Consider the following 15,888-nt stretch of genomic DNA (forward strand, 5'->3'; position numbering starts at 1 on the left):
TGAGAGGTTCGAACTAGAGAAGGCGGAGAGAAATCCCGACTTCTGGCCTCAGTCCGTGGATTGAAGTGGACTTCTTCTGAAGGAGTCCGGTGTAGCTCGGGTGGAGGTGGTGGATGTGTAGATGAGTTCTGAAAAAGTTGTTGCGGCGGAGGATAGTTCCGGATCTGGGCTGATGACTGTAATTGCAAACCGCCAAGTTGTTCTTCAGGCGTCTGCAGAGGAGGAGGATCATGTCCCGCCGGCGTGAAGTTGTACCGACTGGGCAGAGTATTATGCCGTCGATTTGGTGTTGCCCCCATCGCTCTCTGAGTAACGTTAGGAGCAACCTTCCTCTTCTTCCCTTGATTCGGCATCGTGTTGGTGATTGAGACTGATAGATTCGAAGAGACAGAGAACGAGAGAGGTAAGGAGAGAGGTTTCGAGAGAGTAGGGTTTGAGAGAGAGTTACTAGAGAGGCGATAGAGTTCGAGAGGGTTATTGTCTTGTGAGGCTAGGGTTTTTAGGTTAGTTAGTGGTTTAATGGGCTAAGTTTAGGAATTTGTAGGCCTAATTAGTTAATTAGGTAGTGGGTTTGGGCCTTAATTAGTTAAATTGTAAACATTTAAATGATTAAGGTAGAAATTCTAATAATCAAATCAATTTATTATTTTTCTAAAAATTATAATTAAAAATTTAAATTATTTTAGTACTTAGTAATCCTTAATGAAAATTAATTTAAATTACAGATTATAAATATAATTTATTTGGGTTTAAATATTGAAACAAAAAAAAGAAATAAGGAAAAGATTATATATATAACCTATATAGATGCCTTAAATAGAGCATATTCATAAGTCCAAATCCTAATAGATGCATTATGCAAATATTGTTTGTGAATAAAAATAAGAAAATGATAGGTTTCTTAAAACATATTTTTGTTTTTCTTCTTTTGCTTTGCCTTCTATTGCCGACAGGTTCTTTCGTATGACAGCTACTTCACGATCGTTTAAATGCATCGAACGGATCTATTGTTCTTGTAAACACTATATGGACAGAGAAACTTACCGCCATTATTCTGAACTGTATCTTGGCTACTTGCAAACAATAAGAATTGGTCCAACCCCACTTCGAATTCTAATGAAAAATTTCCCGCCATTATATATATATTTTTATTAGAACTATATATATATATATATATTTTTTGGGAGAAAATAAAAGTTTTTATAAAGCCAATTTTTTTTTTGTTCTAGAATTTTCTTTTTTAGGGAAGGAAAGATACTTGTGTTGGAATGAAGAAGACAAATAGGTGCAATTTGTTTTTAAAGACTAAACCTATGCCACTAATAGGCAACTACTTAATAACAGTTGGTACACCAACCCCCACATGAAAAAACACATTTTTTTAACTGTCTTTTATGACTATTTGGCGACTACGGGGTGACTATTTAATGACTCGCCGAATGAGTGGCACAATAATCGCTAATTTGACGACTATAGTACGACTATCAACTGTGGTCGGTAAGGTAGTGATTCAGTGGCGACTAAGTTACTGTAGTCACAACGTAGTCGCCAAGTGGTCACTATTTGGTCGTTATTTTTGGCGACTACAAATGTAGTCGCTACTTGTAGTCGCTAATCGACTGTTTTCTTGTAGTGTATATAGTGTGACATCTTCGAATGGAGCTGCCTCAAGCTCCCCCTTTCCTCCTGCCTTATAGTTTTCTTCAAGTGGTGTTGTCACAGCCTTTGAACCAAGTTTTCCTGCTTCACTTAAGAGATCAAGAGCATATTTTCTTTGTGATAAGAATAACCCTTCATTAGACCGATATACCTGTCTTCTAAACTAGGCGGGGGCCTCATATAGACTTCGTCTTCAAGCTCGCCTTGTAAGCATGCGTTCTTTACGTCCATTTGCCATAGTTCCCAGTCCAAGTTAGTGGCCAACGAGAGAACAACCCAAACAGTGTGTAGCTTGGCCACCGGAGCAAACGTATCTCGATAGTCGTCCCCGTACATTTGTGTAAAGCCGCGTGCAACCAGTCAGGCCTTATGGTGTTCAATCTCCCCGCCACTCTTGTATTTGATGGTAAAGATCCAGCATGATGTGACTGCCTTCTTTCCTTTTGGTAGGTCAGCCTCATCCCATGTATGGTTTTTCTCCATGGCTGTGGTTTCCGCACTCACCGCATCTCGCCACACCTTGTGGTCCTTGGCCTCATTGTAGGTTTGTGGAATATTTGGCCGAGGAATGCTTGGTGGTCCAAAGGGAAATGATCAAGAGTACATACAGCTTGAATCGGATGGGCGACTGCAGCATTGTTGTAGTACACGCGGAGAACATGTTGTAGCCGTTGACTTCGTCGTAGGGGAATAACCTCCCCATGATCATGTTGTAGTCGTTGACTTTGTCGTAAGGGGATAACCTCCCCATGATCATGTGCTTCATCATCATCATCATCGTCATGTATAAGTGGCTCATCAGGTTGACTCTCCTTGTCGAGTGCTTGCTCTTCATTGGACTCGGACGGGTCACCAGAGGTAGGCTGAGTGAGGGCTGCATCTGAACCCTTTGGGTCAAGGTCAACAGGTGGAACAAAGTCTCCTGGTGAGTTTGGCCCGGCTGATTTGTCGGTGTCCCGATCGTTTTCGACACCTAGCCTCTCAAGGATAATGCAAAGGTTCTTGGCGCGGTCGGATGTGGAAGTTGTCAATTCGCGAAGGTCATCCCATTTCTTCTCAGGAGCATAGCATTTATAACCTTTTTGAGTAGTTGAGTAACCAATGAACATGCTTTTAGTACTCTTGGCGTCTAGTTTGTCTCGTAGCTCTCCCGGTTTTAACACGAAACACATACACCCAAACACACGTAAGTGATCAAAAAAAGGCTTTTCCTTGTTTAATACCTCAAATGGTGATATGTCTTGTAGGATTTTTGTAGGAATACGGTTGATTAGGTAACATGCCGCAAGTACTGCATCTCCCCAAAAACATTTTGGAACGTTGGTGTAGAACATCATAGAGCAGGCCACTTCCATCAGATGTCTATTCTTCCGTTTGGCAACACCATTTTGTTGTGGGGTGTATGGACAGCTCGTTTGATGAATTATACCATGTTGGGTGAGATGTTGTGAGAAAGCATGGCTTGTGTAATCCCCACCATTATCTGAGCTTAAGATTTTAATCTTTGCATTATAATGGTTAGTTACATAATTTTGAAAACTAATGAAAGCTTCAAGAACTCTATCTTTAGTAGGAAGCAAGGTGAGCCATGTATACTTAGATTTTTCATCAATAAAAGTAATAAAATATTTTTGATTTTCTCTAGATAAACATGGAGATGTCCACATATCAGAGTGAACCAAATCAAAGCAATTTTCATAAATAGTCAATGACTTAGGAAGAACAGATTTGCAATGTTTACCAAGGATACATGCCTCACACTCATCATTTTTAAAAGAAATATTTGGAAATATTAATTCTAAAGCTCGAGAATGAGGATGTCCTAGTCTAGCATGCCACATAACATTGTTTTCTCTAACATTAATTGAGCTAAAACAAGACAAATTTGAAGAAGATAGATTTAGATCTTTAAGCAAGTAGAGGTCATCTTGAGTGACACCTTGGCCAAGAACTTTACTTGTCTCAATATCCTGAAAATAAACATCATTAGGACCAAATATTGCATAACAATTTAAATCAGTAGTAGCTCTCTTAACCGATAAAAGGTTTGAAGTGAAACTAGGCATATAAAAAGCCTTAGATGATTTATCAAACAGTTTCAAGTTTCCTATTCCCTCAACCGGTATCTTCTCACCATTAGCTATAATCACATTTCCTAAAGCAGGTTTAATGTCACTAATCAACTTAGAATCACTAATCATATGATGTGATGCACCAGAATCAACAATGAGAGGTTTATTATGTTTTAAAGCAAGATAGGAGTTACCGGAGGCCTTCTTGAGGGGTTTGATGAGGGCGTCCAGGTCTGACTTCCTTACTAGCTCCGAAGAGGAAGCTAGTGCAGTGCCATTCCCTTCAAGAGCTCGATTGTTTGGCTCAGTGGTTACTGCTTCCCCCACCATGGTGGCTTGATGCGCCCTTTGTCCTCCTTGGTTTGTCATGGCTCGGTTGGCTCGGAGATGAGGGTAAAGAATCCAGCACCGGCTCTTGAAATGGCCGACCTTCTTACAATGATCACAAACAGGTGGGTTTTTGTCATCCTGTTTGTAGTAACCTTTGTTTGCGGAAGCAATCTCCACCTTGTTGGCGGTTACTAGCTCTCCTTTGCCTCCAAATAGCCCAATAGAGCCGTGTTCTTTCTGAATCTGGTTGCACACGTCGTCAAGGTTTGGGATCTTGTCTGACCTCAAAATAAGCTTGATGAGATCATTGTAAGATGGATCCAAGGTGAGGAGTAGGCCGAACACTTTGTCATGTTCACACCTTTCATTTAAGATCGCCGGATCTATAGTCGCCAGTCGGAGCATCTCGAGTTCAGCCCAGAGAGATCTAAACTTTCCAAAATGTTTGGTGAACTCCATATCTTCTTGATTGAGATTATTGATGGCTCTTTTTTTATCTCAAATATTCGGTTGACATTAGTGACATTTCCGAATACATTTTGGGGAGTGTCCCATAGATCCTTTGCGGTTTCACAATAGGAATATGCTTCAAGGATTGGAGCATCAAGGGAGTTTTGAATAATGGCAAGAACACTCTGGTCTTCTTGGAACCACTTGTCTTCACCGCTAGTGACAACTTCTTTGCCATCTTGGGTTGGTGGCTCTTTTGGTGCTTCACTTGAAGTAATGTGGGTCCAAAGCCCTCAGCCTCACAGTGCCGTCTTGGTGGTTCTTGCCCACAGCAGATAGTTCTCTCCTTTGAGAGTAACTGGGACAATCAAGGTCTTGTTGCCTTCCATGTCGTAATATCTGTTGGGTAATGCTACTGTCCAACGGGTAAAGATAAGGTTCTTTCAAGAACGAAACAGAATGAGATTGAAGAGAAAGAGTTTAAAGTGGAAGAGTTTAGTGGGTGTGAGATTCGGAGTAAGGAACGAACTTGCTCTGATACCATGTAAGTTTGGAGAAGAATGAATTATAGCTTAGGTCGCAAGTAATGAGAGAGTTCAAGAGAGTATGAGTGTATCGAATCAAGAGAGTGTAGAAGTATAGAAGTGTAGAAGAAGAAATAATTATTTCTTACTTGATATGATTCATAGATACAAGCTAAATATAGACACTTACAATCGAATATTCTAAGTGTATGATGTACACAATAACACATAATGATAGTGACATTTCCTCTTGTACAGACATGTACGGACAATGGTAAGTGTTTTCATAAAGCCTTTACCAGTTCTCTCTTGATAACATGAACCTGATGAGGATTTGGCCATCTACCCGATTAGACCCTTCTTAAGCCGCCTCACACTGGAGAATTTTGTCTTTGGAGTTCAGGTTGTTCCTTCTTTTCCAGGCACTTAGAGCTTTTCTACAATCTCTCATTCTGTGAGCAACTAAAAGACCCCGGTTTCCATTCTCTGGTTTCCATGCTTTCAGAATTGCCTCTTTCACTGCCGGCTTATGAAGGAACCTTTTATCAAAACGAAATTTCCCTTTATAAGAGTCTTGACAAGATATTAAACTGGTTAGAACCATCCTATGATCAGATCCTCTCATGTCCAAAAAACCTTCATTTGAAGCAGCGAAGCTTAAAAACCACTCCTTGTTTCCAAAAGCTCTGTCCAGCCTACACTGTATCCAATGATCCCCCCTCCTACCAGCCCATGTAAACAAATTACCTGAACTGGGTAGTTCCACCATATCACATGCTTCCAGCATTTGAGAGAAAGGCTTGAAGACATTGTCACTCCTTCTAGGACCACTAATCTTTCACCATTGTTCAGAATGGCATTAAAATCCCCTATTATACACCACCTCTCTCTTCTACCAACTCCAAACCGAGTGATTCTTTCCCATACATTGTTCCTTTTACTACTATCCAGATCACCATATACACACGAGAGGAAAAAATTTGTTGATCCAAACTGAACCTGCAGATCAATCAAGTTTTTATCCTCGAGTAAAATATATAATTGAACACTACTTTTCCACATCAAAGCCAGTCCACCACATTTACCCACCGGCTGTACTGTGAATAGTCTATCATACCCCAAAAGACACTGTACATCCACCAATCTATCCTTACACTACATGGTTTCCTTAAGAAACAAAATCTCAGGGAAATGCTTTTTACGCAGATCCTTGAGCCTAGAAATCACCAAATCTTGAGACCGTCCAAAACCTTGGCAATTCTAGCTGATGATGCTCATTAAACATTGGGCGATCCCTCATGTGGGATCACTTTCGAAGGTTTAAGCTTTGTAGATTTGGCAGTGCTTCTTCCTTCATCCCTAGCTTTCCTTTTTTTCCTTGATACCTTTTGTTAAAACGGTAATGAACCCTTGAGACTGACCTTCGATACTCACTCCTGGATTCGGATTCTTGAGTCTTTTTTGAAGTCTTTTCCTCGGCTTATTCTTTTTAGGAGGAAAACAATTCGGCTGGTGAGTTTCTTATGTTATGAGTCTACATGGAATCTTATTAAAAAAACGATTCTTAGATTATCTCTTACTTTTTTTTTTAATGTTTTATCCTCTATATATATTTTTAAAATCTACTGATAGAAGTACTCTAAACTATCGAAAATTGAAAGCAAAAAGAAAACAAATAAGTTTATAATATATAATCTTATGTACATTATTTTGTAAAATCATAAATAATTGTTATTTCTAAAAGATTCAAAATAGCATTAAAAAATAATTGAATTTTTAAATAAGATGTGTTAAACTGTGTTTATTTCACACTATTATTTATTTAGTGTCCATTAAAATCGGAAATCTTATATTATGTGGATTTGGATATGAAATGGTAATGTGAATATGGTGACATCAGAAACCACAAAATGGCAATATAATTCTAATATGTGGCTTTTGGGTCTGTTTTTAGTCACCTCATCGAAGTCCCAAGAAGCAACACTACTCTATCTATCAACAACATTTTTTATATGGCCATCTTGGCAAAACATTTAATTAGCAATTGAGTGAGACCGACTTCAGGGAGTTTGGTTATCTCGGTCGTGAGGCGTACTTGGTGAAACAATCCGACCCGTTTTTTTATTTATTTAAAATATCCTAATATCTATACTCACTAGCATCCCACCCCAATCAATAAAAAACAGCAGATAACAATTAAATCATTCCAACAACCAATAACCAAATAATGAATAACATGCAACCAATTCCAGCAATAATTCAAACATAAACAAAGTCCAGAACCAGCAATCCTAACAACTGTTCTAGTAAACTAAGTTCCACTCTAGCATCCTATCAAAGACACAGAGCAAACACTGCGTTCAAGCATTCATCTAAGAAGTCCAAGAAATCGATTCGGCCAAGACAATCATCGGATAGGTCGTCCGGCCTTCGTCTTTACCCAAGGACGAGGGTGACAAAGACGTTAGAATCATGACTTGTACTCTTTTTCCTACTTCGGGTTTGTCTCAATGGGTTTACCGAAGGGGTTTTAACGAGGCAAAGATTTCTGACGCACAACACCGCGTTTTGAAGCCAATGACGTGGTTCCCACGTCCAGCCTAAGGATGTGGCCTATTTTATTTTTTCCCTTAAGCTTTGCGTTTAGGACTTGTCTAGATCCTTCCTTTATGAACATTGGAAAAGTGTGACGTGTGTGGCCTTGTTTAAAACCACAAAGAGGGGCAACGTGTTCACCGTCTGTGGAGACGCGTCAAGGGCAAACATGTGCGGACCAAAGCGAGTCCGCGTGTCCCTAGCTCCCTCTAACCCTCACACTATTTAAGCGTCCAACGCCGCTAGCTTAGGTTGTCAGACTTGAATAAGAATTAAAATTCCCAAAGAGAGAATCTTTGTTTCTTGTCTCACCTCTCTCCTTAGCCCAAGTCTGGGACTTGGCTCTTAAGAAAACCTAGGAGATTCACGAACCGGGTTCGTAGTCTCTTAGTTCGACCGTATCATGAGCCGAGCCATCTCTCGTGTGTCGTTGCACCGATCCACCTTCGCTTCACTCGCAACCGCTCGAGTCCATCATCGTTTCATCTCGCATCCGCTTGTGCCCATTGTTTCATCGTCTCATACTTGCTCGTGAATCCCCATCGTTCCGTGTCGTATCCTCTCGATCCGTCCTGTGTTCCCCGACTCATCTCAGTCGAGCCGTATCGATCTGCATCGATCCGTCCGAGCGACATGACCGAGTCCTTCCGTGCAACTTTCATTTCCCTCGTTCGTTTGCTTCCATATTCCATTTCCACCGTTCATTTATCCCGTAAAGACGAGCCACCAAGCCTTGACCGAGGAAAGTCTTACCCAACTCAACCGTCTCGAGAGCATTTGTTCCTGACCGAGTCGGCGAGATCGTGTGACCGAGCCGAGTCCCAACCCGCGATCACATCAACTAGTGTCAACCGACACCCTCACCAAATTCCCAAAATTTGGTTCACGGGTGTTACACCTGGCTACTATATCTATGCCAGAATCAGTAGGTCAGGTTGTTGTTGGTGAGATTCCTATGATTCGGGAGTCCGAGGATGTGTTTCAGTCGTTGCAGAGGTTACCACCATCTCGATCTTATCCCTACTTCTCTTCTCAAACCATGGAGAAATTTGAGACGGATCCATACTATGCTGATCAGAAGAGGGAGAGGCAGTTAGATGACTGGCGAATAGCCATAGCCGACGGTTATTTGGGCATGCCTCTAATATGCCCTTGTGGCAAACGAATTGTCAAAGAGATCTCTCCAACAGAAATATAGAAAAAGAGATGGTTTGCTTGCGTTAAGTATGAGGTAAAGTTAAATTGTCTAATTCTCCTAATCAACACTCATGCCGGGCATCGCTTCTCTTCAATCAAAAACTCTGAATCTCGCCTCCAAGCTTCTCCAATTTTTCCCAAATGATCCCAGGAGCGAATCCAAGCCTCATGAGCCACGAAAAACACATAAAACTCAAAGGAAACAATCACACAACACACAAAGTCATAGAAATTAGAGATCTTAGCTTAGATAAGCTATGATCATGCACTCACCTTAGCCAAAAGAGAGAGATCTCACCAACAATGACGAAAAGCACACCACCACAAGCTTCTCCCACGTTCTCAGCCTTAGAATTCCAACCTCCAAGCCAAAAACTCACAAGAACAGGGACAAAAGCTTCAGAAAACCTTCAGGAAACTCACAGGAACTTTGGGAATCGCTTTTTTCACTTTTTCCACACAAAGGAGGCGACAAATAGGTTTTCTAAACCTAAAAACATCGATCTCACGCCTTAAATACGATCCCCAAACCGAACCAACTCCAACCGAGAATCCTGAAATCGAACCGAACATCTAACCGCACACTTTGTTGATCGACACCACTAACTGTGTCGATCGACACCTCTACCAAAATTCCAATTTTTGGTTCGCGGGTGTTATAGATTGCCAAACTAAATGAAGTGGTGGCGGGTCTTCATAGTCGACTCAATATCCTTGATAAATTGTGTTTTGAATGATTTGTTTTTTCGTTGGTTGTTTAGAACTTATTTTTTTTATGACTCACCTCATCTATGTATTGCTCGAACTTATTTAGAGCTTGTTTGTTGAATGGTTCAATTTTGAAAAATTGTATCTTGTTCAGTTTTGAAAGATACGAAGTGGTGGGTTTCCTGGAAACAAACAACTTAGTTTTACATAGTTGTACTAGTAATATTGAAGCCAAATCCATGAAAATACTTTGTTTTACATAGTTTTACTAGTAATACGCTGCCAAATCCAGTCTTCACATCGGATTATTCTTGGACCTTGTGACTCGAGTGTTAACCATGTTATCTACGGCAATCCATTTATCACCCCTCTTCTTCTTCTTCTTCTTCCCTCTTCCTTCTTATACTTGCGAAGTACTCGGATCCTCGTTTGGGGGATCTATAGGGAGCTCCTCTACAAGCACCTGCCATGAAACCAAATAGATAATTGTTAATACCTGTTATGGTAATAATAGAGTATCTTACCTTTGATTTTTCTTACTCCTTCACATATACTTCCAACTGTTTGATCCTTCTTTCAAGCCCATCAATATTTGCCAAAATGTTATCGAACTAGATTTTCATATCCTGCTTCATGGTGTTTAGAAGATCCACCAATTCAATAGTATCTACTCTCGGTTGTTCAATGACTTATATTTCCTTATTCACATTGTTTTTTCCTAACTGGGAAGATCTGCTGGGTACATCTCTTCAAAAGATACAAACAATCCTCTACGAAGACGCCTCATCCTACTGGCAACAACGACATCATGAGCATCATCTTCCTCAGCTTCTTCTATGATTTCTTTGAGAAGAGGAATTTCTTCATCAATGGATGCAATCACACTAGCAATTTCCTGTGTAAACAATCAACTTTAGATACATAATAACCCAAATTATTCAAAGGATAAGTAAATTCAGTTGTTAGGATAACTAACCGTTGTTGTACCAAGTTTATTATTTATTTTCTCAAGAGGAAACCCTTTCTTCTTGGTTTTCTTAAATCTTCTCCTGCACATCCTAGTACAGTTTTCATCCGCCTCATGAATTTCTTCAATGAATTCGTTCCCCAATATTGAAATTGCCTCAAATACTAAAAACTACACAACAAACATATAACTAAAGTTAGCTTCAATTTCAACAATGAATAAGTCTTCAAATTTTAAAACTCACTCACCTCCAAAAGAATATAGAAACCTCGAACAGACCATAACACACCCTCTTTCTCCACGAACCTTCCAAAATGGCTCATTGTATGAGAAATTGATTTTAGCATGTGATCGAATGATAATCTTCCCCAAGGAAACGTTTTACAAAAATATAGATCATTCACCGCTCTTAGAAAAAAATGATCGACCCCCATAGCATTTTTCCCAAAGTCTTTTGTCTGGCATACAATGATGCCTCCTAGAAAGAAGAAGACCACCATCTTTAACCTATCACGAGAACGACATGGTTCCATTTCCTCAAGTTTTTTTTCACGTCTTGAAGACTAACCTTTTTTTATTTAAAAAATGCTTCCTTTTGAAGTCATCACTGCCCACTTTCTTATAATTCAGTGGATAGCTCCAACAGTTTAATCCAGACATCAACGCGTGTTCCCTCAGACTATAACTGATTGGTACACCATTTACAACAAACCATGCTTCCTTCGTTTTTTCTATGTGTGCCGCTCGAAGAAGGAGCATCCACATTCCCATAAGGTTATGGTTTGGGTCCCTAGGCATGTGGAAAATGTATTTGAACTGTGAATGCTCCTCAAACCAATCCTTCTCATATAGTAAGTGGATGCTTCAAGCCTTCTATCACTGTCAAAGTTTCACAAATATGACACCTTGTCGATAAGTTGATTTTCTTCTTGTACTCACTATGAGGGAAGTACATTCCTAAAGGTTGAATCGTTTCCGTTTCCTCCTCCGATTCCTGAAACAATAACAAGTTTACCTAGTTATACCAGTTTTACACAAAAGAATTGTACTAGTTCTGCCAGTTTTACACTCACTAGTTGTACCAGTTATGCTAGTTTTATACACTAGTTGTACCAAGTTCTACCAGTCTTACACACACTGGTTATACCCAGTTCTACCACTTTTACTTACATTTTAAAAATCCTATTCAATTTCAAATGACAAATCCTAGTACTTACACTTGAATCAATGTGATCGCTCTCACTTCGGCTTGTACTCCTTCTTGAGTTAGTTCCGAGTCCGAACTTCCCTCATTATCTTCTTCTTCTTCTCCATCTCCTTCTCCTTCTCTGTCTTTTTCTTCTTCTCCATTACTCGATTCCAAAGAAATGGATCCCTTGTTATCTCCTCCTTTTCCCCTTCTTCTTCCTCTTTTTCTCCATTACTTGATTCCGGAGAATTCGTGCTATCTCCTTCTTCACTCATAGTAATGGTTGGTTCCAGAACCCTTTCTTCTTTTTCTGCATTACTTGATACTTGAGAACTCGTGTTATCTCTTTCTTCACTGACAGCAATGGTTGGTTCCAGATCCAGAATAGTTTGTTCAAGGATCGAATCTGTCTCTCCTCGTACTGCCGCCAAAATCAAATTTGACTCTCCTTCTTCTTCCTGAGATAGGGAATTCGCGTTATCCCCTTTGTCACTCACCAGAATTATAGGTTCCGGAACCCTTTCTCTTTCTTATTCTACCACTAGAATAGTTTATCCCTGATTCGAATATGTCCCCTTCTTCTTCCTCAAACGAGAGCTCCTTCTCGGAAAACCCCCTTGTTTTCACCATCTTCTTAATCGATTGATCTCGTGATTGAAAGCCCTAACCGTAGTTCTACTTAGTTTCACCCATAGGGGCGGATGTAGGTAGAAGGGTACTAGGGCACGTGCCCCATACAAAATTTGATAATTTTCTACTTTGTTATGTAACTTGTTATGGAGATGAAACAATTAGTTGATTGTACCCCATGTTCTCTGCTGAATTTTTTTAGCTAATGAATTATTACTTTCTCTTTCTATTATTTTAAGGTAATAAATGATGTTCATATTAGTCTAGTTATTCATTTTTTACCTTTTTATACAAATTATTATAACCAATTGTAGATAAACACATTAAATAATTTTGCTTCATTTACATGTCTTTTGATATATGTTCATATAAAATTTATAACTTAAAAATTTATATGTTAAATATATTGTGCCCCATGTTAATAATATTTCTAGATTTGCTCTGTTCGACCAAATTGATTGATTTGCTCTACGAAAGAGAGAGGAGAGAGCGGTTTTTTTAAAAATAAAATTTACAATTTTCAATTTAGTTTTTGTTTTAAATTTCCGGGTTTGTGAATAGATCCGACAAGAATTTGGTCAGGTGGATATTACCCAGATTGTCTGTGTAATTATCTTGATTTTTTTAGGGTAAGAATGTAAAACAGCCCTTAAAGAGAGGGAGTTTTGAGATTGACAAAAAAAATTTAGGGACTTTTGAGATGAAAACTCTTTTAATTTCTGGGTTAGAAATGAAGAAAAAAAAAAAAATATATATATATATATATATATAACTAGACATGTCAAAAAACTAACTACAATAAAAAACATTATAATTACTAGTCATGGATAAATATAAATAGACATTCTTGCTTAGAAACGGAGAAATAACTATATGTGAAGAGAAATTACATTAAAAATATACATAGATAAATATTCAAAGCTCTCAATAAAATTATTATAAAAATCTTAATATAGATGAAGTTGTGAGATAAAAGTCTTATACCCTTAAGGTTAGACATAACTGTGATTGCACAATTTTTTTTTCACACTCTATAATGTGTAGAATATACATTTTGTTAGTCTACATAAACACAACTAAATTAAAAATTCTTAAGGCTAGCAAAATGAACCAAAAAATCTATAAGAGAAACACAAACTCAAAGCCAATAATAGTAGGGAAAAGTTTCTCTTTCGGAAAACTAAAACTCTCTTATGCCTACTAAATTGCAAAACAGTATGTTCAAGGACTTGGGTAGCATTTAAGATTGTATAATCGGTCATATGAATTAAAATATAATACAGTAGAAAATTATTTCAAAAATATACTTTTTAATATTTTTTAAAGGTAAAATAAATATCTACAAATCATCAGTCGATGCAACGTTCGTTTTGTGTGGAACGATTAAGTGAAATGCTCGTTTTGTTGCGTTTTGTTGCGTTTTGTATTGGGAAACGTCAGGGCTGAGTATTTATTGTCGAGACTCGACACCTTTAAGGGGTTTTGGCCGTTTTTGAGAGTTAGAATAGGAGAGAAAGGTTTGCCATCGAGTTTTGTGAGATTTGGTTTGCCGTGAATCCTCAAATCGGTAGACGCAAGACACAATGCATCGATCGATGCAAGGCGTGCATCATTCGATGCAGAGGGAGTTGCATCGGTCGACACAAGGCGCGTGTCGATTGATGCATTTCACAACTGACGACGTTTTGTGGTTTGGTTGTTTATGTTTTATTGTGATTGTTGCTTGTGCTTGGAGTTCTTATTGCTTGTGTGTATAGTCCAGTAGATGGAAGGATTGCCTCACTAAGTATTTCTGGTAATACTTACGTCTCTCTTTTGTGTTGTGGCGCAGGTAAAGGCAAAAGTGTGATCGTGGAATAAGAAGAAATTCAGACCATCAGAGATTAGCCTAGACTGCAGAATGCCACGGAGATCAGGAGTTTTCTCGGGTTGGTAGGTTACTACAGGAGGTTTGTGCAGGGGTTTACGAGCAGGGCACAGCCGATGACTAAGTTGACAGGGAAGGATATCCCGTTTGTTTGGTCACAGGAGTGCGAGGAGGGTTTAACAAGCCTGAAGGAAATGCTGACTGTTAGGCCAATGTTGGCAGTGCCAGAGCAGGGGGAGCCCTATATGGTTTATACTGATGCATCTAGAGTTGGTTTGGGGTGTGTGTTGATGCAGCATGGGAAGGTGAATCTACGCTTCGCGGCAGTTTCGGAAGCATGAGGTGATGGCTGCTGTAGTTTTTGCCTTGAAGATCTAGAGATCTTATCTTTATGGTGCGAAAGTACAGGTGTTTACAGATCATAAGAGTTTGAAGTATATATTCACTCAGCCCGAGCTAAATTTAAGGCAGAGGCGATGGATGGAGCTGGTGGCAGATTATGATCTGGAGATAGCCTACCACCCTGGTAAGGCTAACTTGGTTGCAGATGCTCGGAGTCGGAAGCGGGCGGCTTCGGCTCAGGAGCAGGACATAGAGTCTCTGGTAGGAGAGATTAGTACGTTGAGGTTGTGTGTTATTTCTTAGGAGCCGTTGGATTTGGAGGCGGCTGATAGAGCAGATCTTCTGAGCAGAGTGCGGTTTGCTCAGGAGAAGGATGTGGGGCTCTGATATGTCTATATTTTGCATCTCCTTAGCCTGTATTTGTCATGCAATTAGCTAGGACAACTAGTCGGTTTGCATCATTTTAGAACCTTTTTTGTACACTTTGCATGTTTAGGAAGTTTCTGCATCATCCTTGCATACATTGTGCATTTCGGAGTTTTTCAGGTGTCTAGGAGACATTGGAAGCGCAGAGGATCAAGCCATGCTCAACCTCCGCAATCAAGCCATGCTCAACCTCCGCAATCGAGCCACGCTCAACCTCCGCAACCGAGCCACGCTCAACCTCTGTAACCGAGTCACGCTCAACCTCCGCAACCGAGTCATGCTCAACCTCCGCAATCGAGCCACTCCCAACTGCATCAACCGAGCCATCCTCACTTTCACAATCGAGCCATCCTCACTTCCACAATCGAGCCATCCTCACTTCCACAATCGAGCCATCCTCAACCGCCTCAATCGAGCCATCACTCGAGCCACCGGTCTAGGGATTCAGCTTTTGACGTCTTCATGAAAGTTGTAAAGAATTGAGTCATCGTTCCAATGCCATTTATTTCAAGCCAATCGGAGGTGTGGTTCAAGAGTTATCATTGTTTTAGTGGATGCGTATACACCCACCTCGAGCCACTTTCACCGACCATGCTCGAGCCATTTTCACTCACACCACCCGAGCCACTCCTACTCACACCACTCGAGCCACTCCTACTCATACCATTCGAGCCACTGGACGCACACGGACAAAATCGCGTATGCCAGGAAGACGCTCCGTCTGACATGATTCAGGAGATTCCCAAACCGACGCTCTATCTTGTCGTTTTAAGTTTTAGTGATTCATGCGTTTTCACTATATATACATTTTGTTAAGTCTTGTTTTGGACATCTTAGTTTTTATCTCGTTTTCTTTTGTAAGGTTTCCCTAGCCACCAAAAACGTAGTCTGACTTTGTATCCCGATATCTTTGAACGTATTCAGTATTTTGG

The 15,888-nt window shown here is 39.8% G+C and overlaps 2 protein-coding genes across 2 annotated transcripts; both read right to left on the reverse strand.

The window, feature by feature from the left end:
* Nucleotides 1–2,159: 2,159 nt before the first annotated feature.
* On the reverse strand, nucleotides 2,160–4,520 carry LOC147918874 (uncharacterized). The gene is made up of 3 exons (XM_087503750.1): nucleotides 3,926–4,520; nucleotides 3,754–3,814; nucleotides 2,160–3,147 (listed from the first exon to the last, which is right to left on the reverse strand). Exons 1-3 carry the CDS (start codon nucleotides 4,518–4,520, stop codon nucleotides 2,160–2,162), a joined length of 1,644 nt encoding a protein of 547 aa, XP_087359876.1.
* Nucleotides 4,521–5,396: 876 nt separating this feature from the next.
* Nucleotides 5,397–5,804, reverse strand: LOC147918875 (uncharacterized). The gene has a single exon (XM_087503751.1). The coding sequence runs from the start codon at nucleotides 5,802–5,804 to the stop codon at nucleotides 5,397–5,399; it is 408 nt and encodes a 135-aa protein (XP_087359877.1).
* Between the last annotated feature and the right edge of the window lie 10,084 nt (nucleotides 5,805–15,888).

This window comes from Camelina sativa, chromosome 20, assembly GCF_030686135.1.
Source record: "Camelina sativa cultivar CO46 ecotype springtype chromosome 20, ASM3068613v1".
NCBI lineage: Eukaryota > Viridiplantae > Streptophyta > Magnoliopsida > Brassicales > Brassicaceae > Camelina > Camelina sativa.

Excerpts from the sequence above, each read along its gene's own strand:
- LOC147918874 (XM_087503750.1), bottom strand. The coding sequence starts at position 4,520 with ATGGAGTTCACCAAACATTTTGGAAAGTTTAGATCTCTCTGGGCTGAA. Across the intron at positions 3,815-3,925 it reads ACCCCTCAAGAAGGCCTCCG|GAAATGTGATTATAGCTAAT; the intron begins GTAACTCCTATC and ends AACCTGCTTTAG. Across the intron at positions 3,148-3,753 it reads GGAATAGGAAACTTGAAACT|CTCAGATAATGGTGGGGATT; the intron begins GTTTGATAAATC and ends TAAAATCTTAAG.
- LOC147918875 (XM_087503751.1), bottom strand. The coding sequence starts at position 5,804 with ATGGTGGAACTACCCAGTTCAGGTAATTTGTTTACATGGGCTGGTAGG.